Source organism: Polyodon spathula, chromosome 24, assembly GCF_017654505.1.
Source record: "Polyodon spathula isolate WHYD16114869_AA chromosome 24, ASM1765450v1, whole genome shotgun sequence".
NCBI lineage: Eukaryota > Metazoa > Chordata > Actinopteri > Acipenseriformes > Polyodontidae > Polyodon > Polyodon spathula.
This window is the reverse complement of record NC_054557.1, coordinates 10,554,067-10,581,617: the sequence shown is the minus strand read 5'-3', so window position 1 is coordinate 10,581,617 and position 27,551 is coordinate 10,554,067. Positions and strand designations below refer to the sequence as shown.

At 39.0% G+C, this 27,551-nt stretch overlaps 1 protein-coding gene across 1 annotated transcript in view; it reads left to right on the top strand.

Annotated features, from left to right (window-relative positions):
* Positions 1-3,769: 3,769 nt before the first annotated feature.
* The window catches only part of LOC121299265 (protogenin-like), a 41,977-nt gene continuing 18,195 nt past the window's right edge, over positions 3,770-27,551 (top strand). Inside the window, exons 1-9 of the mRNA XM_041226933.1 lie at positions 3,770-3,836; positions 6,012-6,314; positions 20,819-20,963; positions 21,159-21,292; positions 21,826-21,963; positions 22,325-22,483; positions 22,864-23,023; positions 23,295-23,542; positions 27,159-27,323. Of these exons, the coding sequence (XP_041082867.1) occupies positions 3,770-3,836; positions 6,012-6,314; positions 20,819-20,963; positions 21,159-21,292; positions 21,826-21,963; positions 22,325-22,483; positions 22,864-23,023; positions 23,295-23,542; positions 27,159-27,323 (1,519 nt within the window). The remainder of the gene's footprint in view (positions 3,837-6,011; positions 6,315-20,818; positions 20,964-21,158; positions 21,293-21,825; positions 21,964-22,324; positions 22,484-22,863; positions 23,024-23,294; positions 23,543-27,158; positions 27,324-27,551) is intronic.

Below are 27,551 nucleotides of genomic sequence, written 5' to 3'. Positions count from 1 at the left end.
TGTAGGTACTATTTAGAAATGATTCACCAACCTCAAATATTTCCATGAAAGTGTCATTTATTCACATCCCTCATTGTGCCTCCGAAATGTAAAACCTGCTTCACACGTGCGCTGGACACTCATTAGGTTACATCCATTATCAGTGAGAGCTCAAGCAATCGAGTTCTGCCAGATCCTAAAGCTGAGGGAACATGAAACTACTTTTTTAGGAACAAAAAAGTGGTTGAAACCTGGTTCCAGGAGACCTATTTTGAGGCAACTTTGCTGTATCAATTCCGAAGTCTCCCCTGGTGTGCCAGGCAGTGGTCTGAGACCTAGTATCCTGAAACCAAGTTCCAAGCCACAAAGTGGCTTTGGGTTCCCTCAGCTTAATTGGGGCTGAAATCAAATTGCTCTTGATCTGCTGCTGATCATGAGCAGTAGAAGGCACTGGCTGCCGTCATCCTAGCCCCAGGCTTTTTGACCTGTAGATCTTGGTCGCTTTAGCCTAGGCTATCCAATCTGAGAAAATATGTGAAACGTTGCTTGTAATTCTCAAACAGAGTTCCATTGAGATCTAATTTTGAGGACAACTTTAAATTGTTTGCTGGTATGATGAGTAAATCAGATGTTTTCATTTCCAATGAAACTCTTCAGTCAGATTTCAATATACTTTAAATAAATCATTAATAACTATTAAACACTCAATAGCACTACATTTAGAGGTAATAATAATACTAAAAAAAAAACCCTAGGAAAGAAATGTGTTGAATCAATAAAATTGCCCACTATTTTGAGATTAGTTGTGAACTGCGGATTTACTTTAGAACTTTGATTTAACAGTTTGAGAACTAAAAAAACATGTTTTATTAAATCCTGGCTTATTACAAATTGTAATACAAATATATTTTTGCTCAAAAAAGTTAAACTCAAGCTATGTACTGTATAGAATTCTGTATAGCAAGATAAACAATGTGTTATATTGACTGTTTTATTGATTAAGCTTTATTGGCATTTAGCATTAGCTGCCCATAAATGAAATTGGATGACAACTCACTACTGCCTTCGGTAGGAATAAAGTGACAAAAATATTTCCTATAAATCTTTAAAGGCATGTAAAAACAGATTACATGTTACTGCTTGCTTTACTATAGCTTTCTGATTTCCTGTGTATCTGGAAATATTTCAGATCAATAAATAGAACAGGGCTTTCCAAAAGCATGAACACATTAAAAAAAGAACTTACCAAGAATAAAAATACACTGTTCTTAAACAAACCAGATATTACTTAAACAAATAAAAATGACAACAAAACACACTCTACATCGTAGATTCATACATACACTGAAAAATGTGAAATACACCACACTTATTAAATGCATTACATCCTTATTCTGTAAATGTTCTCTTTGATTCCCAGAACATGAAGTGAACTGATGAGTCAGCAAACTGCTATTTCTGTGGAACTTTTCATTCCTTTTCGACGGTTTCAAAAAATGTTTGGAAAGGAATTTGAAAATTTACAACTAACAATTTACAGAACGTATTGCAGTGAATACAAAGATTTATGGGATGCCAGAGGAGAGGGGTTAGTCTTGTGTTGCTTTTTCAGTACAGAATATCTCCCTTTTCAGGAATATACAGTCCACTTCATAGAGGAGGAACAGAAGAATAGTTTTGAAACCTGTAATGGAATTTAACCATGGAACTGAGGGTTAGAGCCATGCACTTATTTTAGTATATTATTATTATTATTATTTTTATTATTATTATTATTATTATTATTATTATTATTATTATTATTAATAATAATATAAATTAGTCAGCTAGCAGATGCTTTGTGACTTGCAGAGACTAGAGAGTGAACTATGCATCAACAACTGCTGCTGCAGAGTCACTTACAATAGGACCTTGGTTTTATGTCTCACATGAAGGACGAGTGCTATTGGATATTTAATTTCCACAAGTAGCCACATCTGATGAAGGTACCTCCTGCAGCATGAGTGTCCAAGCGAGATCCTGGAGGGCCACTCCACTCTAGGTTTAACAGGTAAAATATTTACCTACCTTCGGATCTGGATGGAGGTTTAATTAATTCCATTCAATTATTTAGAACGGGAATGGAACAAAGACTGGGTTTGGAAGGGGGTTACTTTGGCAACCCCTGTCCTACAACATCGTGCCCCTTTGGGCATTGCTTGAAACAGGGCATTGGCACAGAGCGGCCAGTCTGGTTGTTATCCACACAGGGAATAGAACATTACCAAAGTTTGTCATGCTACCCCTATGGATCAGTTGAGACCTCCAACTAGAGCTTCACGGAATGATCATTGAATCATTCGTATAGAGCTCTCCACAGCAAGCAGGTGATAAAAACCCAGGTGGGGGTCTGTGGTGGTGATTAGTTTAATTAGCAATTCCAGTTGAAACAACTGAAGAAACGTCTGCATGAATGTATGCTTATTACTGCTCTCCACAAAGCTGCCTTTGCTAAATCTGCGCTGATTTAGTTGCACTTATCAGAGCAGAATAAGTCTCACCTGAGTCTGAAAGTTTAATATTAGGAGTTTTCCAGCTATAGGGGAGGAACAATTTATTTGTCAGGGACTTGAGTACTGCGACTCCTGATCATTATCATGCACGCTACTTACTTGATGGGGAGTTCTGAAACCCAGGACTAGTGTGACTTTTCTTCAGGATTCATTTCAATTCTTTCCAAAGCATTATTCACAGGATAAAACCCATTGATTTAATTTCAAATGACAAGACATTCTGCAGAAGACTTTTTTACAGCAGGGTATAAAACAAATGCGATATATTTAAACCATGCATGGCTCCTAACAAACTAATAAGGCACTCATCAACTGGGCAGCCACGACAGGTTAAAAGAGAAAAGAGACGCTTCTTAATTAAACGTTAATGAAGACGCTGACCTAAGTGAAACTGGAAGAAAATTCCAAAAGAAGCACACAATTCCTAAACACATCATCATTTTTAAATTTGCTCTTTCTCTCATGCTATTTTAACTGATTTATTTCTCCTGCTGTCTTTTATTTTAAGGAAACAGTCGTTTTATTATTATTTTAATTGATTCTGTTGCCACCCAATCAAATTAATTTCTGATCGTCTTGCACCAAGTGAGACTCCAAACTGAAGCCTCAGTTTAGCTCAATTATTTATTTATCCATCTCGCTATCATGGGCGCACCTGCCATTCTGCACTGTTCAGCTCATTTAGAGACTGGTGGAGGCATTGACAGCAACAGTCAACAAGAGATGACTGCCAGCTCAGAAACTTTATTAACAAGCACTTGGCGTACATAGCTCATGTTTTATGTTGTTTTACAGTCAGTAAACACAATGCAATGTGTAAAAATGTGTGAGATCAGCTTTCTGTCTTTGCTTCACTTATTTGAACAGCCTGCTTGTCTTACATCCCCTCACCAATGTGTTTAAAATAAATGTCAACTTGGGGAAACACAGAGCCCGAAAAATGAACGGAGGGTCGTATTGCAAACCTAACCTTAAAAGTTGAATGGCTGTAAACTGAAAGATAAAAGTAGTTCTTGGCACTCATCAGCTGGCGGATGAACTCTTCCTCTTTTCAGTGATGCCGCAGAACATAGTGCTGGGGAGGGGGAACTGGGATGGAATGTCCTTCCGCTTTGGGGTATGGAGAGTAAAGCAGTCCCTGATGCGAACAGTGGTGCTCTCAGTTGAAAGCACATTAGTGAAGAGCAGAGTGAGAGGCTGTAGTAGTAAGATTTAGCATGCGAAAACAATTGGAATAAATGGCGTCTTTTGAAAGGATTACATATCGGCGAATGCTGTATTTTGCAGTATTTATTCCTATTTCAGGTACGTGAATTAATATTGTTTGATTTTGGATTTTTTTTTTTTTTTTTTTTTAGTATACATCTGTGCACTGCCGAACTGACCATCGGATGTGTCCCTTTACCCCTTTCGCTGGCCTCTTCTTTCTGCATGTTTTAACAGTAAATCGCATCTTTTCATTATTGATTGCAAATGCTGTTGGAAGAATACACAACCAGCAAAATATCACATTTTAAAGTTGCAGTTTAGTTGAAGTGGCCACTTTGAAATAGTCTATTACTGACAAGTCTTAGTGTCCAAAGGCAGTGTAATGGCCGTGCTGACCACTATTTCGGGTCATCTATTGTCCGGTCTGACTAATGCAATAATTTGCCTTATTGCTGGAAAAATAAATCCTGTGTCCATTTCACATGCCTCCCCTCCAGCATTGAGTGCAGGGCACCGTAGCAACTGTAAGAAACAGTAGACAGATCAAAACATTTGTGATACACGTGGATTTATGTAGGCATTTGTTTTGCAGACACACACAGTAGCGTATTGAAAGTGATCGGCGTGCTTGCCACTGCATGTGTTCCTTTGCTTTACTTTCATGATGTTTGATTTGAATGAACAAAATGCAAGATGCATGTTCACTGAAAGGGGTTTATGCCTCCCTGTAGTCGTATGGTACTTACTCCGAGGTAGTAGACATTCGAGATGTTAAGCGTTTAGTTCTCAACGTGTTGTGCCTTGGCGATTGATTTACATAAATAATGTAAATGTATTCGTGTTCTGCTGGTCCTTTTTGAGCTCCATTTGAAAATTATCGTTTACCTACTTAGCTACAGTATGTTATTGCAGCGTGTATGACTCAATAAATACAGAATTTTAAAGAAGCAAACGGTAACGACTAAGTTGTGAGTTCGCTGTGAATTTATTAGTTCCGGAAATATCTGCGTTTTAATAGAATCTACATATAACACTCGGGGGTTTAAAGCGTTTCGCTGTGGTATAAGTTTATAGATTGAAGTCTTTTTCCCCAATTGGCAATTTTTACATTAATGACCATGTTATAGGTAACAAACATGTTCTGGGCCAATGTGTTGAAGAGTCGCAGTATTTATTTGTTTATGTGTTTATTTTATAAACAAAGCGTTGAAGGCTGTATAGTAGTTTCACAGACCCTTTTGGGTTGCACTGTTTTTTACTCATGTTAATACAAATGAGGCAAATTATTGCGCTAATTTAATAATTAATATATATTTCGAATAATACTGCAGTTATTTGTACCTGCAGTTATTTGTACATGCATTGGCTCGCTATCATCAGTAGCAGGCTGCAGTGCATGCTATTGTTACAAGAGAATACACAAACGTGAAATCAATAGGGTGTTAATGTTTCCTTCACGTTTCAAAGCCAAACGAATATGTTTTGTTTATTCGCAGTTTGTAAATTGCAATTTCCCCCAGATGTCTTAAACAGCGTGATATACCTCGTTAAAGAAAATTAGCAGGCTATGATTGGCTTCATTTGCATCGTGTTGGGCACAGAGCAGGACTCCCATCCACGTGGTGTCTTTCCAACTTGTTCAGAGAGAGATCAATCTATTTTGTAAAAGAGAAGCTACTGACCTATCTAGGTAGTTTCTTTCAAATGGCTCCTTGTAAAATATGACTTTTACTACTTGCACTGTTCAAGATCCCTTTTGACAAGCTTGTAAAATTAGCAAACAGTTTGTTCCCAAACGCGCAATACTAGGTGATGAAACTTTTAAGAAATTCTAGAAATTAAAACCCAGTGTGTCAGTTGTGGTGCCAGCTATTTCCTTAAACTGTTTCTGATACCCATGTGAAAAACGTTATACCACTGCACTGTAACATACTGAAAGCTGCTCATTACCAGGTGATACTAAAACAAAAACCTATTTTATTTAAAGTATGCAGTTTTTTAAATGTAGGTTCAAACAGTCTGTTCAGGCAGTTTATGTGCATACTAATTGGATTAAGTTAGTGTAAAGGGAAGTCTTGAAATGCAGGTATGATTGCAGTGTCCTGTTACAATATACTCTTGGGTGGCTGAATTCCATGCTCAGCCTTTGTTGACCTCTCATGCTGAACCACGGCAAATCCCAACAAGTGTTATTCCAAGAAACTCAATTGTGCATTACTTGATTTCCTTGCTGCCTGCCTGCTTACTGTACTGTGCCTTCTTTCTTTGTAGGTGTTTTATGTTTTAGTGAGCTGTTTTTCATCAAAGAGCCACACGACGTGATGGTTTTGAGGAAGGACCCTGTGATTTTGGACTGTCAAGCCCGTGGAGAAGTACCTGTGTCAATGACGTGGCTCAAAAATGGAGTAAAAGTTACAGAAAACGAGCGTGTATATGCCCTGTCCAATGGCTCGCTCTACATTGCAGAGGTGGAAAACCGAAGAGGAGACAAATCTGATGAAGGTTTCTACCAGTGTCTTGCGCAAAACAAATATGGAGCCATTTTGAGCCAAAAAGCCCACCTTACTATAGCAAGTAAGTTACTTAAGCAGGGAAGCTGTTTTTAAGTTGTCCGAATCCATATGATACACACAGCGCATCTCTTTTCATGCAACTCTGCACCGAGTTGTGGACCACAAATGGAATATGATTCGCATGAATGGTCACTAGTGTTCAGGGGCTGACATGAATGGGCCAGTACAGCTACAAGACAGCACCAGTGTTGTACTTTCCATCATTGAATTGCAGCTTGTAACCCCAGTTCATTTGTCAGGCTGTACATGGCTGTAGTGAAAATATTTGATATGCAAAACCCTAGTATAGTTTTCAATGTTGTGAATTGTTCTGCAGGTGTCTGTGAAACTAAATGTTAACTGATCAGAGAAAAAGATGAAGACCTAACACACTGATGTGGCTTTCTAAATTGGCTTTCTGTGCTTTAAGAAGGAAATGGTAGCCTATCATGAGTTTTCAGCAGGGTGCTATCATTTTCTTTTCAGTTTTCCCTGGCTAAGCTTTGGCCAGTGAGATGAACATTTTTTCAGAAGTGTAATATCCAACATTGCATTTGGAAGCCTAATCCATTCCATCTAATAGTCTAGGGTCTGAGAACAAGGGGGGAGGGGGGCGCATAATGCTTTTGCCTCTAAAGTTAGGGATTGGAACCTAGAAGTTACACTGTGGCAGAAAATGTGGTTATTCATGTGCAAATAAGGGAGTTGCAGGTCTAAAAGGTTAGAAACTGTCCGGGATGTGGGTTACCCCAGTGATAAAGAGCAGATGACCCCCATTCATTGGCCAAAGCTTTCATGTCGGTGCCTCACAAAGTGATTGCCACGAATTGTTCTTTTGGAATGCATTGCTGCGTATATGTGAGCAGGCCAAGGAGCATTATCACAAGGGGACATCGGAGCAGGTCTTCTGGGACGCTCTTCCTCCCTGCAAGCCCCAAGGGTTGACTCTGTTGTTCACTCATGCATTCAAGAATTTACTATAGTTTCCACATTCCCTTTCAGAGAAACTTAAGAGTTTAGGTACTGCATCCTAGTGAGACTTTGTTCAAGAGTTAGCTGTGAGGAACAAAACTGTTTAGTTGAAGCCTGACGTAAATATCTTGCAGAACCTGATCTGATTCACGACAGCAGGGCAAGCTAACTGCAAAATATAAACAGCATTCAACAACAAAACATTCCCTGAAGTTGGAATTTAAAAAGCAAACAAACAAAATACTTGTTACAATATTCGCCAAGTCTGGAACACACAATATACAAATCAACATGAATCTCATTTCCTTCAGAGTCTACCTATAGACTGAAATTTTGCTGAATTCACAAAAGCTGTGCATTTATCAGTGGGAGGAAAAATGAATTGCTCATGATATCTGTTAAGGTCAAAGGAAGCAGAAAGTGAAAAGGATTAAGTCTGTTAATTGTTAATCTTCCTTGTAAACTGTGGACAGGAAGTGACTTGTTTATTTCCTCTCCTTAAAAGGTGGAAATAAGATTATTGGGAATGGGGCCCATAGTGCACTGTATTGGTCAGCCTTCAAACAACAACCCTTGCTCTGGGTGACCTAAAATACCTTGCTTTCAAAATATAAACCTCGAACTGCATTTCTTACTGGGCTCCTTCAGATGACTATGATAAGAGCTTCTAAACTTACTGTTCACATTACCATTTTGACCATATTTATCAGTGCTAGCACTGTTAAAATAGCATAATACCTGATAGGCACAGCCATTTAAAAGTGCTGGTAGTAAAAGTCAAGTTAATGAGCCTTGGATAATTTTGCAGATTGCTATTTAAATAACCGAATGTTATTTAGCAGCTGGTTGCATGTGCGAAAATAGATGGCACCTTTCAATGCACCGTTGTTTCAGAGTGTGATTTTAAGATGATGTTTCCAGGTTGCTGTATACCATGTAATTTAATTGTAGGGGTGTGCTGTTTTATGTTGTAAAAAGGTGATAAAATCAACCAGTGGAGTTTACAGGCTTGTTTTTAAAGGGACACTTAGCTCTGATGGACGGTTTATCTGGAAGCTCTTAAAATTTGCAGGTACCTTTGATATATAGTGTGGAGGAACACCAAGCTGGGGGTGGGGTGTGCTGCTGCCAAGTTTACCATCACTTTAGTTTCACTCAATTTCCTGTGTAACTGGTTAGAAAAAATTGATTGGGTACCACCTCACCTGTAAAGAAAAATATGTACCAGTATTGCTGCGGTTTATTGAAGGGCCAAGGAGTGAAGCAAAAGGCAGAACTGTTCATATGATTGTTTTCTGCTCTTCTACACGGAGGAATTAATGAAAAGCATTCAGTATGGCCTCTTTTGTCTGCCTGCTCCCTGACTGTCCCCTGAAAGGGATTTTTTTTTTTTTCCTGGGCAGTTGTTTGTCCAGTGATCTGGGGTCAGGTCTGCACAGTTTAACAGCTGGGCCTTTTCTTTCTTGAAGGACAATTACTCTGACAAAAGAAGTCCCTTAGAAACTTTTTTTTTTTTTTTTTAATGAAAAGTATAATGTAGAGAACCTTATGCTTTTTTAAAACCTTCTTTTAAAAACTATGCTAAGGTATCCTGTTACTAAAAAAACAATGTCTTCGCATAGGTACACAAGTTTTTTTGTTTAGACTGCTCTGTGGGTTGATTTCCATGTATAGCATTTCAGATAACTATACAGAAGCTAAGGGACATTTTGTGATGTGCAGACTATACATTTAAAGTTGTTTCTGTTTTAATAGGGTAACTAAAAGATGTTCTGTTAAATGTGAGAATCTTGTGGACTTTCTCCGTGAAATCCTTGGCCCCTGAAGAAAGCTCAGTCGCTATGTTAAAATCTGTGCCATGATACAAAGAAACATTGTGTTTTTATTTTCTGACCTTTTCGCGGCACAATCGACACATTTACAGTGCGTACATGTGATCTTGCTAATGTTCTATTTCAGTAGGTTCAAGCCTGCTGTTTAGTCTTGTACCATCAGAGCAAGATTTTCTTTGTTTCTTTTTCGAATGAAAACATAAATGCCCTACAGTTAAAAACCTCCTTTCTCTGTAACATAAACAAGCAGGCAGTCTTGAAAGAACTGGGCTGTCGTTTTTGAGGTATTGATGCTGACTGGGGTATAGATAGAGAGAGAGCCTGAGGGCAATCCGATCTGTAGAGGCTCTAATTTGTGCCTTCGTGAACAGTGACATGTGGCTTCTGAAGCTAACTAGGATTACATGTAAAACGTCAGGTTAGGATTGACTGTTTCTGCAGTTGGAAGCCGGATACATGTTGGTTTTGCAGAATGTTTCCAGAAATGACTGGACATTGGAGAGATGTAATTTATTAAAGTTGCTTCAGTCATCTTTGACATGTATTGAACTTCAGTTGACTTTTAAAACCGAAGCCCATTAATAAATTGCTCCCTTTTGTTGCTGCATGCATTGGCTCATTTAAGTTTAAATATGAATACCTTTGTTGTTGGCAACTTGATTGTGATTATTTTGATTATGTAGACATCTGTTGCATCATGGATTTGCTGAAGTTAACCTAGATGTAATTGCAAATTCATGTATATTACAAATGTGTAGAGTTCTACAATTCCACAACCTGTTTTAAGTCGTAGGCTTGTGGCTGTTGGTTTAGGGTTAGGGCTGTCTTTTCTTTTTGAAATTTAGCACCCCATCCTGATTGATAACCATGGAATTCTTGGAAAAGACGTCTGAAATGAATCCACAAGCCAAGTGCTCTTTACACAACAAAGTTAGTCTGTCCCAGCTCGGAGGTCCACTCCAGCAGGCTGTTCAATCACTTTCCATTTTGTTGGTTTAGGCTTTCTGAAAAGGCTAGGAAGGAAGCAGTGGGGACAATTATCTTGAGGTGCTTATCAGAAAACATCTTCATCCAAGTGCACACGCAAAATCAATGGAGTTTCATTAGAACACCTTTTGGTTAAGCCGCTGTATTCTGAAATAAGCTCAATTTGCATTGCTGCCTACAAGGGAACTTGTTTTTCATTACAGGCTCTAATATGTGGAACGATGTGCCTTAGGCCAGACCTCTCTTCTCCGTGACCTTTCTAAAGGGAGCACTGAGTTTATAAAGCCATTGATCGACATTTATCTTCTTTCTTTTTTCTTTATTAAAATTCTGTGACAGCCAGAATTGAGCAGAAACTTCATAGAGTTCAAAGAAAAATCAATTGTTTATCTTCATATTAATGGATATTCAGGAGGAATTCCCTTTTCCTGCAAGATAAACTAATCATGGCAGTTGTACACAGATCACACAGAATGTGTGTCTGTAGAGCGAAAGTAGACATGGCTTTAGTTCTGTACGCCAATTAATTGCCCTGTGCATGCTCTGTTTTACAGTTATTTTTGATTTATATTTGCAAACATGTTTTCTACTTCATGACCTTAAAGCGTGTCTTGTCAAAGTGCATGTTGCAAGGTTAATAAGAGTCTGAAGACCTTTTTGTAAACCATTGTTTAACACATACTGTATAGTTAAATTGAGTCACTGGCCCATACTGACCTTGTTCAAGTTAAACACTAAATTAATAAGATTTAGTATTTGACAGTATGATTGCACACACATTTGAAAGTAAGACAATGAGTTTCTAACTGTACATTTTTTTAAAAGGAAGAGACAAAAATAATACTTTTTTTTTTTTTTTAGTATGTACTTTGTTTGATTTACAGAATCACCAAATAATATTATTATATGTGTATCTTTTATAAACAGACACACAGTTGGGGGGGGGGGGGGGGGGTGCATTTTAAATGTTTTTAAGGGCTTGTGAGGCAGAAGTAAAGCCTCAGGAAATCACTTCAGCCACTACAGATAAGAACTGAATCCTGGTTTGAGATAAAAGGCTTTTGTAGTCTCCAAGTGTCGGAGGTCATGGGCTCGTTTTGACCATTCAGAAGTCATATCTTGAGTATTTTAAATGAGACAGACCAAGACAGATTTCTGAAACAAATCTTAATCGCCTTGTTTGCTACTAATTATTAGATTGCCGTGACACCAGATATGTCCCAAGTTCATACATACGTGTTCTTTCATTAGAATATATAAATAAATAAATAGCTGACCTGTAGAAAATCTGATTTTTATTTTTTTTTAAATACTTTAAAATCCTAAATAGAATTAATAGATGGGACAGCATAGCCTTTAATACAATTTTTTGATGTTCTTTCTGGTACATCTTAAGTCTCCCTGACCATTCATCACCTGCCTGTCTTTTGTAGAACTACTGCTGGCAGTGTGAAATGGCGATACCTTGGCAATGCAATAACTTGAGAACTTTAAAACATACAAAAAAGAAAACCCGAGTGGGGTCTTCCCAGTGACCCCTGGTCTCGGAGGCCACGCTATTCATGGGGAAAACCGGCTTTGTTGTGCTTTGGCAATGGTCAGTGAACTGGGGCCAGCTTTATTCTGAACCTTCCTAGCAACGAACCATCAGCTCTATGATTGATTCATTTTAGCTTTTCAGCTTCACATTCTTCCCTTCACGTGCTTGTCTAGAAGAGTGTTTTTTCAGGGCTAGGCATTTAATTATAAAAAGTAAAGGGACACTATATAAGCTTGAGAGGGCTGTTTCACTAACCAATTTGAACTACCCTGCTGTTCATCAACTACTCATCAGTATAGTGATGCTGTTGGTTGGCCATTGAATTATCATTTTTATTTATTGATTTATCTTGAAAGAGTGTTTTTTGAAGTATTGGTGCAGGCCATCTATCTACAGAAATCTTTTGTATCACCCTATACAATTAATTTGGCTTCATAAAGTCAAATGAAACCTGATGAATTAATGTTATGTTAACATGTTGAATTACATACCGCTTTCTTATTTTTCCATATACTTTTTTTTTTTTTGTATATAAATTGTCATTGTACCCCGGTTTTCTCCCAATTTGGAATGCCGAATTGTTGTTTTTATCCCGGTTCACCACAGCAACTCCTGTGCCAACTCAGGGAAATAGCGACAGACACAAAACATGTCCCGCCAAGCTGTCTCTTCACACTGCAGTGAAATCACCAGACCCGGAGGACAACGCAGATCTGAGTGGCTTCAACAGCAGACCCGCCGGTGCCCTATCGGCTACAGGAGACGCTGGTGTGCGGTGAACCAAAGATTACCCTCCCCACCTGGCTGGCACTCAGCCAAATGTGCACCAACACCTGGGAACTCCCAGCCACGATTTGGCGATGACATAACCTGGGGTCGAACCAGAGATCTCCTGGCTATAGGGTGCATCCTGCACTCCACGCAGAGCGCCTTTACTGGATGTGCCACTCAAGAGCCCACTTCTTTTCCATATACTTAACAAAAAACTGACAACAGCGAAAAAATGTAACATTTCAAAGTCTAACATGAAATAATGTACTACTATTATGTCTTCCGGTATACTGCGATACCATTTTGTAGTTTCTTTGATTTACGTAATGTTAAATAAAAGATCTAAATTATGTTCATATAGGGTTATGTGTTTTTTTTTTTTTTTTTTTTTTTTTTTTTTTTTTAATTGTCTCTAACCTAAAATTCTAGGTGAGGGGAAAACTTTTGGCAATAGCTGTAGGCATTCTCAAATGCTGAAGAAGGAATTTTCTCAGGCAGGATTGATCTGTATTAGACTACTTCACAGAATGAGAAATTGGTGTTTGTTATTTAAATACATGAAACGCAGAACGAATGAGATTCTTCCATGGTCAGTTGCTTACAGTAGTTCAGACAGCCAGCGGGATGATGCTGTGGTTCTTGCTTGATTGACTTTCTAAATAAATACAGGATGCACACAATGAAATAGGAGATTGTTGCCCATCCCTGTGTGTGTGCGCACCTGATGGAGCGTGTCTGTTGTGCATTTGCAGCTTGTTTTCTGATCTGTTTCCGCTTGATCACAGCATGAAGTGGTTTTATGGGCGTTTGCAGAGGACAGCACCCTTTTGAACCCAAATGCTAGAAATAATTGAACTAATCCTTATAGCTCAATGTGTAATATATTGTTTTAATGTAGACCTTTGCCAAAAGCTGTGCGATTTGTCAGCTGTGATTTACTGGGTTCAGTGCAGCTGTCATAGCGAGGGGCTGAGGGATGGAGATCTGTGGCTTCACACGGCTCTTTCCACTGCATGGGATAAATGCCCTGCAGCCGAAGCTCTGGCTGTGTTTGAATGAACATGACGAGCTGCCTGTGATGAAATATGACAGACATTCCCTGCCTATGATCTGTGTAGTGTGTTGATAGACTGCACTGAAGGCATTCTGTGACTCGACCACAATTTTAAAAAGACTTTCTGTTTCAGTCATTCCACTTCTCTGAGCAAGGTCCCCCACTGTGGCAGATACTGTATCTAATATGCGAATCAAGGATGGATATTTATTTATTTATTTATTTATTTGGGGAAAAACACAATAATTGGTTTTCAAGGTTTGGCTAAAACCTGAACATGGGATTGGCTTACTGTATCGTGTACGTTTTCTGAAAGCTACACAATGTAAAATCCTTCAACCTGGCATTGTTTGTATATCAGTTAATCTCCTTCGAAGAATGTATTTACGCAGGGATAGCAAGCCATGAGGGCATCTGTAGGGTTAGGAATCTGTGCTTTGTCAATCGCCAGTTGCACCAGAGCAATTCATGTGCACCCACCTATCTTTAATCTGAATGAATAGCAGCCACATGACTCGAGCAGCTTGGAAGCTGTCCAGTATGGCTTACTTGGGGTCTCCCCTCTCCTGTCCTGCTTTGAACTCCACTGGGGGAAAAGGGGGACATGAAAATGCTTGGCGTGTGCATTTGTTCTGCACGCATTGTCTTGTTGATGTATCTTCTGAGAATTAACAAGGCTGGAAAATATCTAGCTTTAATACACAGTTTATATTCCAATAAAACATAAATAAGTCACTCTGATTGGAAGTAAACTGATTACACTACCTAAGATATACCTAATGCAGAATAAAATAGGGGAATGTTATTGTCATGGCCATAGTTATTGATTGTCAAAGGTTCCGTTGGACTACGCTGACATTTGTCTCTTGTTGTGTCCCCATGTTTTGTATTCGGATACACTTCCGTGCACTTTAAGGTATGCGGCTGCCTTCAAACAGTTTGTTTCCAATATGTAGTTTAAAATGACTATACCAGTGACGAGAGAAGTATAGTGGCAAAGCTTTAAAATATGTGACTGTCTTCATACTTCTATAGAGAGACTTTGTATTGGAGCTGCTATCCATGTGGACTCCACCTTAGGGAGCCCCTCAGGCCAGAGAGCTTCCAAGAAACCAACAAGATGGCATGCCAGTGTGGTGAGAAGAAGAATGAGATTGCCCCCTGACGTCTCTGAGGGGACCTTTGTTTGAGTCTGACCTGGCCACTGACCCATTGTTTACTCTGCTGTGTGGTTTAGTAAGGCTGCCTTCTCGGGTTACAGCACAATTGAGAAAATTAGCACTTAAGTTTAAGAGAGAGTAGACCTTCCTCCTTATTTTGGGTGGAGGCTTGTAAAAGTTGCGCACTTTTAATGAGCTCTTTACAGGTCTTTTTTTTCTGTTTAATTGCAGGAAGACCTGCTGCCTGAACATCCCTTTTATACAGTACTGAAGCAATATCGCCTAAAAGTCCTTAAATATATTTCCTAAAAAGAGAAACTGTGTGTTCTGCTTTTACTAGTTTGCATTGTGACTTTGGAGTTAAAGCCAATGGGTTGTATTCACTCTGATGCCTATAAGAATCTGGTGGAAAAAACACAGCATTTGTTTTATCAGTAACTTGAGGCCACTCGTGACCCTCCATGTCAAGAAAATCTTTAAGTTACATCAAAGAGGAGATACCAGTATACATGTTATTCAATAGTCTGTTTGATGTAAAATATCTTTGTTGTTGGTATTAATGTATTGGTATGTGTTTTTTGTTTGTTTTTTCACCCTTCGTAGAAAAAAACATGTTACAAAGCAGTGCATCCCAGGAATCCCCCTGGTGTTGGGAGGGCCCCTGTGATGTGATTGATTGGCAGTTTGCAGGCAGACAGCCTTGCACGTTGTGGTCTGTGAAGCAGCTTGGCCATGCATTGCAAAGTGTTGTGCTAGCAGGGATTTGTTGAGAGCAGAGGTGAAGGGGTTAGGGCAGGAGAAGGGGCAGATGGTCAAATCCTCTTTCAATGCATTGCAGTGAGGGGAATTTTCCTTTAGGTTTTTATTTGTTGGGGGTAATGAGAACAACTCTAAAGATATAGTAATTATTTTATAGGTAAGCCACTGCTCTAAGGAAGGCCTTGGGGAGATGTTTCTGTAGAAGGTTAGATTATGTATAAAGTATTTGAAAGGAACTACAGTGCGATATCACTGTGAAGTATAACTAATGTGTGTGTGAATGTATTTCTGGAGGATTTTTTACTTGTTCTGTGTCAAGGAGAAATCATTAAACATTACAGTAATTTCAGGCTGCATTGAGTTAAAGTCAATTAGAAACTCTGTTTCAAACGCATAGACTATGTAAAATGTCATAGCTTAACTAGGGTACTAATCACTGTTCATTCTGCCAGTTCCGATTTATAGATTAAACCCAAGGTAGTTTTAGCTGTTGCTGTTTTTTGCATAATCCATGCTAGTATCTGTAAACTGTCCTTGTTGTATTCCCAGCCCTGTCCGGCCCTCGAGGTCTGAAGCACTGATTTGATACCTGCCTGGTGAGAATGCCCTGTTGTGAAACCTCAAGGAATGCACTTTGATGTTGTTGGTTAATCCTTTTGCCTTGCTGAAGGATGTCCAGGATTGACTGTCCTTTTTTTTTTTTTTTGCTCTGGACAGCTTTATACCTCAAGTGTTGGCACTTTTGATAAATCAGTTCTTAACCAAGGATTCTCCCAAGAGGTTGCAAATCTTGCGCCACTCAACATGAAAGATCTATTGGAGTGGCAGCCCTGTTTGTGTGTTGCAAATGGCCTAATGGTCCAGAACTAATTGAATTCAGAATCTAGGTGCACACTTCTGAATAGATGAAAAGCTGGCTATTGTCAGAACTCTTACTGAATGTGGTGTTTCTGAATCTAGTTTTACTTTTATGGTTGAGAAATGGTCTTTTGACAACAGGACTTTTGTCCTGTTTGTCTTGACCACTTTATTTTTCTTGTTTTGCCGTTCATTTCTTTTTTTTTTCTGGACTAGATTTAAAGTAGTGTATTTATTAACAAGGGTTTATTCTACAACACTTTTCAAAATATACTTAAACGTTGGACATTCCCAGACTGGTCATCTTCTAATACTAAGCCTTTTAACTACCATACAATACAATTTCCACTTGCAGTGCAATCAACCCCTGACCCCTTATTGCAGACTACAAAACTACATCACCTTGCATTTTTAGTGGATGTGCTAACATGTTAGCTGATATTTCAGGGGGGCAGGAGGTCTTTGCTACAAACTTAAACCCAGGGCTTTAAATGCCTTAAGAAGCTGTCCGCTGCCAATGCTCTGGTAATCACTCACTGAAAGCCCATACAATCACCCAGGGAATTTGTTCTCTGCATGGGAAAGCAAGGCAGTGTGGGCTTTATAACGCTCTTAATCATAGTTATGTAGGCAAACGTATCCAATAGATTTGAATACAGAGAGATGAGTCAGCAGCTTTTTTTCAGCGAATCACATACAGTATTAGAGATAAGAAAATCCGAAGTAGATGAGCAACTGGATATCTTATATAGAGGGTAGTTTATTTATATAAATTAAGACAGGAGATTTACTGCTATGAAGTGTGGAAGCTGTTGAACAATCAGACCAGATAACCTGTTGCTTGGGAAGGTTGTTGTCGATAAGACATCATGAACCTTTTAATCTTTTTTTTGTTTCACCTTTTTCTCCTATGTTGGTGTTTTGAGCGTTTAATGGTATGGATGAACTAATTAGGACAACAAGTCATTTAGTTTCCGATAGAGATGCTTCAGTGAGAGCGTGAGAATCCTTTATTTGCAATCCAGTGAGCTCGTTGTGGTTTACTTGTAGTAAGTAAGATGCTAGTGAACCTCTGACCTTGTTTTGGGAAAGTATATAAGAGTTCTGATGGAGCATTTTTAGCTGATGAATGCCCCAAGAAAAGGCTCAATATGGGTTTGTTTGTGTATAGTATACTTTTTTCTTTTTTTTTAAAAGGAGTGGGGGATGGGAGGTTGGGCTGTTGACATTTAGAGGGTGTTGGTTTGCATTGGCTCAGGTTTATAGACAGAAATGCACGGTTTAGATTTAAATTACAATGCAATATAATATGCTGCTGTTAGTTTAGTTAGGAGCTAATACTTCTCTAATTATTCCCTGGAAGGAGCTGGTTAATAGATGACTCCTTTAATTACAATAGGATGGGCCAATTTGTCATTGAACTATAGGGTTTCTTTTGATATGGGACACCCCCACAGGGGGGAAAAAAAACTTGGTATTTTAATAAATGCTTTCAGAATAAAACCAGAAAGGTTAGTGAAAAGCTGTACAAATCTATATAGACGGCAGGCAGAGTGGAAAAGGAAGAAATATTTCATGGAAACTCGGCGGGTTACCAGTGGGAAGTCAATGTGCAAACTGTTATGTTTCTCTCCCTGTCAGATTTCATTTTCAGCCCACTTGTGTTATCTGTATTGGTTAGCCATAGATCCAGCGGAGAGAAAGCAAATCCCTCTTCTGCTTCAGCTGCCCGCTGGTTTCTTTCCTCTCGTGTCAAGCTTGGAGCCTGAAATCCTGAATGGAAGTGTATTGTGGAGTAATACCTTCTGACAGCTTCGGCAAGTAATGACTGTGTTTTTAACTGTTTTGATTTGTAAACTACAAAGTGGATTAGAGTGCTGATTGAAGGGCTGTGTCCTGGAAGTGAAATCTATTGTGTAGCTTATTGGAGTGTTGCTTGCAAGGGAAGGAGCTGCAGCAGGGAGATTTCTGGCAGCTCTCCAAATTATGACCAAAAGGACAGCTTCTCACTGTTTTTTTTTTTTTTTTTTTGGCCACACTTTGATTTGTTTTTTCAAACCTGCTGTTTATTTAAAGCATGCCCTCTTTGGCTTCGACTGCAATGTATCTACTGTTCCAGCACAAGCTTGACAAGACATATTTGGTTTGAGTGAATACAGAATAATTGAGTGGTCAGTTCTCCCTGTAATTGATATAAACTGTCATCTCCCACATTCGTAGACCTGCTTTCATAAGAATAGAATTGCAGTTTGGTATTTAAGAACCTTCAGAGGAGATCCTGTAAAGGGGTAACAAAAGCTGTACAGTAACATGTTTGTTATGACAGCTGGGAGTATCAATCGATCAAAACTGCCCTTTTTGTTTTATTTCTTATGAGCTGCCATGCATGCCTGTAAGATGTCCAAGACTGTAGGAAGTTAAGCTGATTGAGGCATGCCCGTACAGTTCGTTTATCTGGAGAAAATGGGTCAAATAGGAAAAGCAGCTTTTTAAAAAAAAAAAAAAAAAAAAAAAAAGTTGTATCCATTTTTAATATATACAGACTACCAGCTTGTTAAATTGTGGGAGAACCAAAAGCAGCAGCCTACTCCTGCACTGAGTCTCGGCATTGCTTTGGCATCTTCTCTCTAAACAATATAAAGAGATTCTATTTTAGCTCAGGCAGTGGTCAAGGAAGCACCTCCAGGACAACTACCAAAATGGGCAAGCTAAACTGCTTCCAAATCCCATTATACTGGGCCACTTCATCTCCTCGATGGGTCATTGTGTTGTTGCAAGAGAAATTGACATAAAGCTCTGTAGTAAAACAAAAAGGCAGATGGGTTGATTCACGAAAGGATCCGTGGAGCTTGTAATTTGTCATAGGAACTGTACATTTCCTTGTCTACTGGTAATCCAGGGATTAGTAATAATCGTGGTTACCAGGAGATTTGTATCAGTAGTTCAAATTCCTTGTTCAGCAGATCCCCTCTTAAAGATTGAAGTGTGCTTAAGCTGTTTCCATATACTAGGTAGTTGGCTTTTAACCTGTCTCGTTCTGGTTATCCTGTAAATAACTTGCATAATTTTAAACTGGATATAAGGAAAGCTATTCTTGTAAATATGGTATACTGTTCATGTTGGTTGTACATCATTCTTTTACCTTTTGAAAATATCTACAAAAGGCACAACAATAGCCAATGGACTACAAAGCCAATGGCACTGATTTAATTCAGTTATCCTGGAGACTGGTCAGACCTGACCAGACAAGGTGCTTGACAGTGCAAATTGATTAAAAATGTATTGGACCCAACATCCCTCTTTTTTGAACACCTGACACATGGTGGAAGAACTACCAGTAGTATACACATACAAACACAGCTATGCTCAGTCTAGCAATAGTCATAGTTTTTATTGTACCTTTTTAATGAGTTTCCAAACTCCTCATGTTGTACGGCATTGTTGTTCCTGGAGTTTAGAAGCCAGTAAATTTCACAGAATTCAATTGACTCAAACCCCGTAGCCAATTAGACTTTACTCGACAACACCATAAAGCTTCGCTGGTGCTATTCAGTGAACTGTACCTCTGTGCAGTTAGTTTAAAAAGAAATTAATGTTTCCTACATAACGATATCCTGACCTTGTTTTATTTTGTCCTTAATGCTGTGATTACACATTTAGTCCATTTGTCGTCACCACCCCCACACTCTTTTTCCATACATTGTTAGAATGCCTATATGAGGTATAGTTAGTGAATGCCAAATTTTGTTTTTGAGCAGCTGTAAACATATGTAATTTTTAAAAATGATTTATCACTCAGCCATCGACACGATCACAAAATAATTATCTGCATCAGGGAAGCATATCTCTGTTGATCTAGTGTTTGTGTCTGCTGTAATAACACATTTTCATAGAAGCCGGTATATATGATTTCGCTGGTACCTTATTACAACATGTAATCTCTTGCCTGAATAACGAGAGGCTGCTATTGGTTTACTATTGGAAATGAATGTAAAACGAACCATTGGATTCTGTAACTGGAGGTGTTAAGACAGTAGGAGCGTGGAGTGACGTTTCTGAACACACTTAATTGTTCCAGGTGCGTTCATTGAACAGCATGATTGATTTCGGTCTACCCATGGCCTGGTAGATAACATTCATGTATCTGATCATTGATCAGGTTTAAGGTTTCATTTTAATTGTAAAGCTTGTATTGATCCTTAGGTGAACATGGTCGCTCAGCCATGGTTTTTATTACAATGTTATGTATCTTCATTTGTTAAATGTAATAAGTAATTTCTTGTGCAGTATGAATATATAAATTCAGCAGTCCACAGAACAATACATTGATTTTTGTTTCTGTTCCAGCTCTAGATTTCACTCTCTTAAGATGCCTCATTTAACTAGGTGAAGTGTTATTGGTGATATGTCCTAAATAGCTATGTCTCAATAGTTACTAGAGAGGCTGTGCTTCAGTAGCCAGTGTATGTGTTTGTTTGGATTCTGGTTCACTCTATCCTAAGCAGTCCCTGCTGAAATGTTCTCATCTGGGTCTTTATTCACCTTCCTTTTCCAGTGTTGCCCATTTCCTCACCATGAACCTTTTGTCTTTAGGTATCTTACACTTTGAAGTCCAGCCAGTTTCTTCAGTGGTGGAGCAGGGTTCAGTGGCCAGATTTACCTGCAAGATCCATGCCAACCCTCCGCCAATCATCACATGGGAGTTGAATCGAACCATACTGCCTCTGGCTACAAACAGGTATGAACCCCGTCTCCTTAAAGACTAAAATCGGATGACTTGCAGCCTCTGACTGTACTAGTCAACTCCCTTGACATCGGGACCAGGGACACCAATGTTGGGTTTGCATCGTTTGAGGATTGTTTTTTGAATGGGTCTTCTGGTTGCTATTTGTTGTTGTTGAGTTAATTAGTTTGTGGTATTGCTGTCCAGTAGGATAACTGTGCTGCCCAATGGAGTCCTGCAGATCTATGGAGTTGATCAAGGAGATGCTGGGAATTATCGCTGCTTGGCAACTAACATTGTGAACCGTCGAAGGAGCACAGAGGCAACACTGACAGTTACTTCAGGTATTTACAAGGACGAAAACTGAAAAAACATACACATTAGCTGATTTATTTTAGTTTTTCAATATATATCTCAATAGTTTGTGTCCTCCTTTGGGCATTTTTTCCCCCCCCCCCCCCCCCCCATAGAGCAATACCAGTGTATGAATGCATTAAAGATCCCTTTCATGTCTTTAGGTGCTTGAGCTAATGATATCGGAAACTTGGACAAAGACATCTGCTAACAAACTAATAATAGTAATACTGAAATATGTGTTTGTGTACAGTGCTTCCCCTTTATAATATTTCCCTTTATACTGCAGAACAGGTTATAAGGCGGTACGGTCATGGCTCCCATTTGCCCCATAATGCCATTACACTAACACTAGTATTCTTGTTATAAGGGGGAACACAAATAGCACGGTCTCTAAACTATGGCTCCTGACTACAGCGTTATAAAGGGGGAGCACTGTATATATATATTGATTTTTTATTTTTAAATAACTAGTTAATTACCTCTACTTTTAATTTTCTTAATGGTTTGATTTGTTTTGTAGTTCTAGAGCCAAGGCCACTGCAGAAGCCAAGAATCATCGCGGGACCTCAAAACATTACAGCAACCCTGCATCAGAGGGCCATCTTGGAGTGTGTGGCCACTGGCAATCCAAAGCCTATCATTTCATGGAGCCGTCTAGGTATCAACTCTCTTAAAACAGGCTACATGGTAGCTGGGATTACTGGAAGCATCGTGGGTTCAGATTAGGTTATTTGCAATGTAAAAATTGGTGGTCTGATAACTGAAACTGTTTGTGGTGTCCTATTATAGATTTAAACATTTATATAGACTGGGAAGAAAGTGACACTGTTGACTGCAATTTATTGGTATCCACTGTATTCCCATGAATATCATTACTTGGTAGTGTAAACAGGCCATAGTGTAAGGACTTTAATGCTCAGTAAATGATGCCAACTATAACACAAGTAATATGAGAATGTAATGGCTTAAACCAACTTTGGTTCTGACTACTTCTTCTCATGCGTTCTTTTTGCCAATAGACCACAAGTCGATTGATGTGTTCAACACACGTGTGTTGGGCAATGGAAACCTGATCATCTCTGATGTGAAGCTGCAGCATGCTGGCGTGTATGTGTGTCGAGCCACCACTCCAGGCACACGCAACTTCACCGTGGCCACTGCAGCGCTCACTGTTCTAGGTAAGCTTGTTAACAGTTGTGTGGCAGCGATTCCAATTCCAGCTAAGGAACTCCTTGTAATCGGTTTACCCGGTGGGGATTAACACAAGTGTTGCAGAGTTGCCTGCCAATAGTGCAGTCCTTCGGATTGAAGAAGCTGGTTGCTTTTAAACTTTGTTTTGCAGGTAAGGAATCCTAATTTGGGTTAAATTTCAGTCAGACTTCTGGTTATAGTTACACAAGACCAATGGACCTGGTTGTTCACCTTGACCAAAAGGAAATCCTCTATTGTCCAATTCACCTGCCTGTTGCCTATATTGCTGTTCAAGTCAAGCAAAGCCATTTAAGTGTTTTTCCTTTTTCTTTTCTTTTTCTTTCTTTATTATTTATTTTTAAACTAGCACCGCCTTCATTTGTCGAGTGGCCAGAGAGTTTGACCAGGCCTCGCGCAGGAACTGCTCGGTTTGTTTGCCAGGCGGAAGGTATCCCGAACCCCAGGATCACCTGGCTTAAAAATGGGCTGAAGATCCACTCCAATGGAAGGATCAAAATGTACAACAGGTAAGAACCTTTTGATTTCCACAGCTTCAGCCTCCAAACGAGAAAGCTCTGCATATATTATACATGTATACAGACTATTTTAAATATGGAAATACACAATATTTTAATAATTTGATGTAACTAATGTGTTGGCCTTTACCTACTGTACTGACTTGTGTACACAGAAATGCAAGTGTATTAATAGGTATTGATGATCTTTACCATACTTCAAATGATGAATGAACCCCCCCCCCCCCCCCCCCCCCCCCCCCCCCCCCCCTGTCTCTTCCAGTAAATTGGTTATAAACCAAATCATTCCAGAAGATGATGCTATTTATCAGTGCATGGCAGAGAATGACCAGGGTTCCAATCTGTCAATGGCCAGGCTGATTGTGGTCATGTCTGAGGATCGGCCAAGCACACCAAGAAACGTCCGTCCTGAAACAGTGTCCAGCTCTGCCATCCTGCTGGCCTGGGACAGACCTCTGTACAACTCGGACAAAGTCATTGCATATTCAGTGCATTACATGAAAGCAGAAGGTATGGTGTGAGGAATATGAAGCTTCTGTAAGCTGCATTACAGCAATCGTGGAAGCTGATAGTGATTTGCATTATTATTATTTTTTTGTATGGGGACTAGTTAGCTACTACTGTCTCATGGTAGTTTTGCTTTAGGAAAAGCCTTAACATGGAACACAAAGTATAACAATGCAAAACATTTTCTTTTATAGGGAGAAAAAAAAAAAAAAGCTTTTTAAATGGTACCTTGAGAATCTTTTTGTAGCCTCCCTGAACCACACCCTTGTTTTATAGACACGGTTTGAAATCCTGGGTCCTCTTCAGTTTACAAATCCCAAAAATGGAATGTGAGAAACTGACCATCTGCTGTTAATAGTGGGTTGCTGGGCAGTGGTCAAGGTAAAGAATGGTTGTACCAGCTAAACAGTGACAGGTACACAAGTCCCCTCCTGCCCCTGCCTCCTTGCTAAAAGTGCATTGTTCCTTGAGAGATAAAGGAGATGTATTTTGCCCAGCTTGCAGGTTTTCACTGAAAGGTAACTATTAGGAAGATTAAGTCAATTCTGGCTTTGGAATAAAATGTTTTAATATACTATAATGTATATGGGGCCAATCAGAAGCCTTTGTTGTCCTCGGTAAATAATTGCTAAAATGTATAAAGGAATAGCAAAAACACAAACTTGCTCGACCTACTATAGAACTCTGGAACACCATAATCACAGTCTTCAGTGTTCAGTTGAAAATGTTCCCTATTCATTGTGCTATCAAAGTGTTTGAGGAGCAGCGACGGAAAGAAACACCTGCTAGTAAATGTATGCTTTCGAATTTTGTCAGAATAAAACCTCAGTTTCTCTTAGAATTACTGGCATCTGTCAAAGATTTAGTGCACTTGATCACAATTTAGTGCCACATTTTGTCCGGCTCTACAGAATGGGGCCCTTAATATTGACAAGAATCATTCCAGCATTGCACTCTGCAACTGAGGTCACAAAAAGAGAACATACAATGAATAGAGGTCTAATTAAAGTGAGGTCTAATTAAAGTGTGTGTTGGAGTGTGCTAATTCAACACGAGAGATTTTGTGAAGGTATTGGAACAGCACTGGTCTGGGTGGAAGGCGGTCTTTGTCCCTCGTTATGGTTTCTTTCATTTGGACACAGTATGAGGCCTAACCATGTATTCAGCTGCTGAACAAGGCCTTTTCTATTTGCCCTCGAGGATCTTGTTTACTAGGTCAGAAATCGGGCCATGCAATTCATTATGAACAAGCAGTTGGTGAATCTGTTGTGCGACCTTCCTAATCTCTGCTAATTAAAACGCTATCGGGGCATTCAGAAATGTGGGAAAATTGTAATTGTGGAATTTGGCTTTAGTTGTGTTTTACAAATTTGGCTGTTAAGGGGAGGACCAGTTTCGGTTTAAGTGAACATCATTTATTTTTTTTTGTCCATGAAGCATTCAGAGACACAATTTCACAAATGTATTGTGAAGAGACCCACAGACCAGCCCTGCTTAATATGCCACCTGATTTTATATTTTAATTGGCATTTACTAGAGGAAAAGAGATATAAATGGATGCAAACGGTTTTTGCTTAAATGTATGCAAATCTTAACACTTTCTGTGAATGCTTATACAAGGGCCCTTTTAGAATAGTAATTCAGAGTTAAAAGATTGTTTTTCAGCAGACGAGACAATGGGCCTTCTAAACTTTTAAAATTACTTTATCTTCTAATTAATCGAGGATTTTTTTTTTTTTTTTTAAAACCATTATTGTTTAGTAGTTGAGTTGGTGCTTTTGGGAAGTGGGGGTTTAATGAAGAGGTGGTGTGAGGTCTGTAAGCCTTTCATTGTAAAAACTGGTCAAATCTACAGGAGGGGGAGGGGATGCAAAGACTGGAGGGTTTCCTTCAGAATGTGTGTCCAGTTAATTTAAAATATGAATCCCCTTTTTTTTTATTACAATTTTCAAACGTCGGTTAAAAGAAAATTGAAAAAATAGGAAAGGGCATTTGGTCTTTTCTAAAGGAAGAGTCAGAATGATATATAATATAAAAACAGTCCTCCGTTCTATAAATATAGCATGGAATATCCAGGGCAGTGAAATTGCAAAGGACCCTTGTAGAGTAAAAACAGTACAGTATATGTGTGTTACTGTTAGCATGGCCTAACTGTGATTTACCCAGTGTGTTAACAAGGGAGTACTGTGTTACAGGGAAGAACAACAAATGAAAACCTTCATTTTAAATCCAATTTGGTGGACTTTCTCTGTCTACTAATTTTGTGGTGGAATCCCCTGCCAGTTGTCCACCTCCTGCTCTTCACTATTCACATTTTTATGTAATGCTCAACATGCAATAAAGATATGGGGGACTCTCTCAGGACTATAGTATACTGTATAACCCCTTCCTAAGGAGTCAAGATAGCTGAGTCAGTACCTCTGGCACTCAGGGGATTTGAATAAAATAAAAATAGATGCTTACCAGGTATCCATAATCCTCCCATTGCCTCTCTCCTTATCAAGTAACAGTCATGGTGACAAATTAACAAGAGGCACACGGATAGCTTGGCAGGACCGTGCAATCTACATGCTGTGATGTTAGAACAGTGCTTTAGGGTTTAGAAACACACTGTTGCTATGGTCACTTGTTTGGGCTATGACTCCCCAAAAGTGGTTTTTTTTGTGAAAACATGTTAAATAATTTTACAAATGTATTGCAGTATATGAAACTCTTTGTAGGGTTAGTTTAAGAACTCAAAAGCATGGCGAAGGTGTTTTAAGGTTAAGTTTTTTTTTTTTTTTTTTTTTTTTTTTTTTTTCTCTCACAGAAAGTTGTGGGACTGTATTTTGCTCCAAAGAGGGCCCAGTGTATCTGAGTGACTCTTTAAACTCCCTGCTGATCATTTAAACGCTTGCTTGTTTGAAGGAAGTCTTCATATCACCTGCGTGTGTTTAAGTCAAGCAGAGCACTTTGGGTACGATTTAGTCTGCTCTTAGGGATAAAGATGCCTCCTCCTGTGTGCTTGAATTGGCATGCCGGTTTCCTAGCAACGAAAAGTCAGCAAGTGAATGTAGACTTTCTTTGGATTATTTATTCAGCTTGCAGTAATTGCTGTTGAGGTTTCATTGGAGTCAGTTCCTATGGAAATTAATACATTGCTTATAAAGTATCTAGTAGGCAAACCATTATAGAGAGAACGGTATAGTTGTTGCCACAGGGAAGTTGAAAATCATTTGCAGCATTTCAGTAACGGGCAAACAGGACTAACCCATTGCCGCTATTGGCAAAACTATTGCTATAGTATAAAAATTGCCATTTGGTCTTTCTCTTGGTCATTTTGAAAATGTATCAGAGCCTCCAAAGCGGTCTTGCCTCACCATGTTGGTATGAAAGCAGTATCGATGACCAGTTAATGGATTTTGTTGCAGCAAAAAGGACCCCTCTGTGACTGTGTAACAAGGGACTGGGTGATTGGAAATGAATGGTTAACTCATTTCCTAGGTCCTAGTATTTTAACTGAGTACATAATGTACATTTACTCAGGGTATGGTTTGGTTGTGTTAATTTTGCTGTAGTTTCTCTAGATCCTGAATGTAATTAATGTATGTATTAATGCCTTTTATTCCCATTGTTGTAGGTTTGAATAATGAAGAATATCAAGTGGTTATTGGAAATGAGACAACACGCTACATTATTGATGACTTGGAACCAGCCAGCAATTACACATTTTATATTGTAGCCTACATGCCCATGGGAGCCAGCCGCATGTCAGACCATGTCTCCCAGCACACTTTTGAGGATGGTGAGTAAAAATTCTCTTGAGTGTACCTTCTAAGACTTGACCCACTTCACATACTATTAACACACATGTGCCATTGTGGAGAAAGAGTAAAGCAGAGGGAATAAATAGATTACGTGAACGACAATGTGTCTTATATGCTGTTAAAGTCCATTTCTGTGTAGCTTCTACTGTTTTGAAAGCATTCAATATTGTATTTCAAAATCACAAACTATAGTCATAGCAAAATTC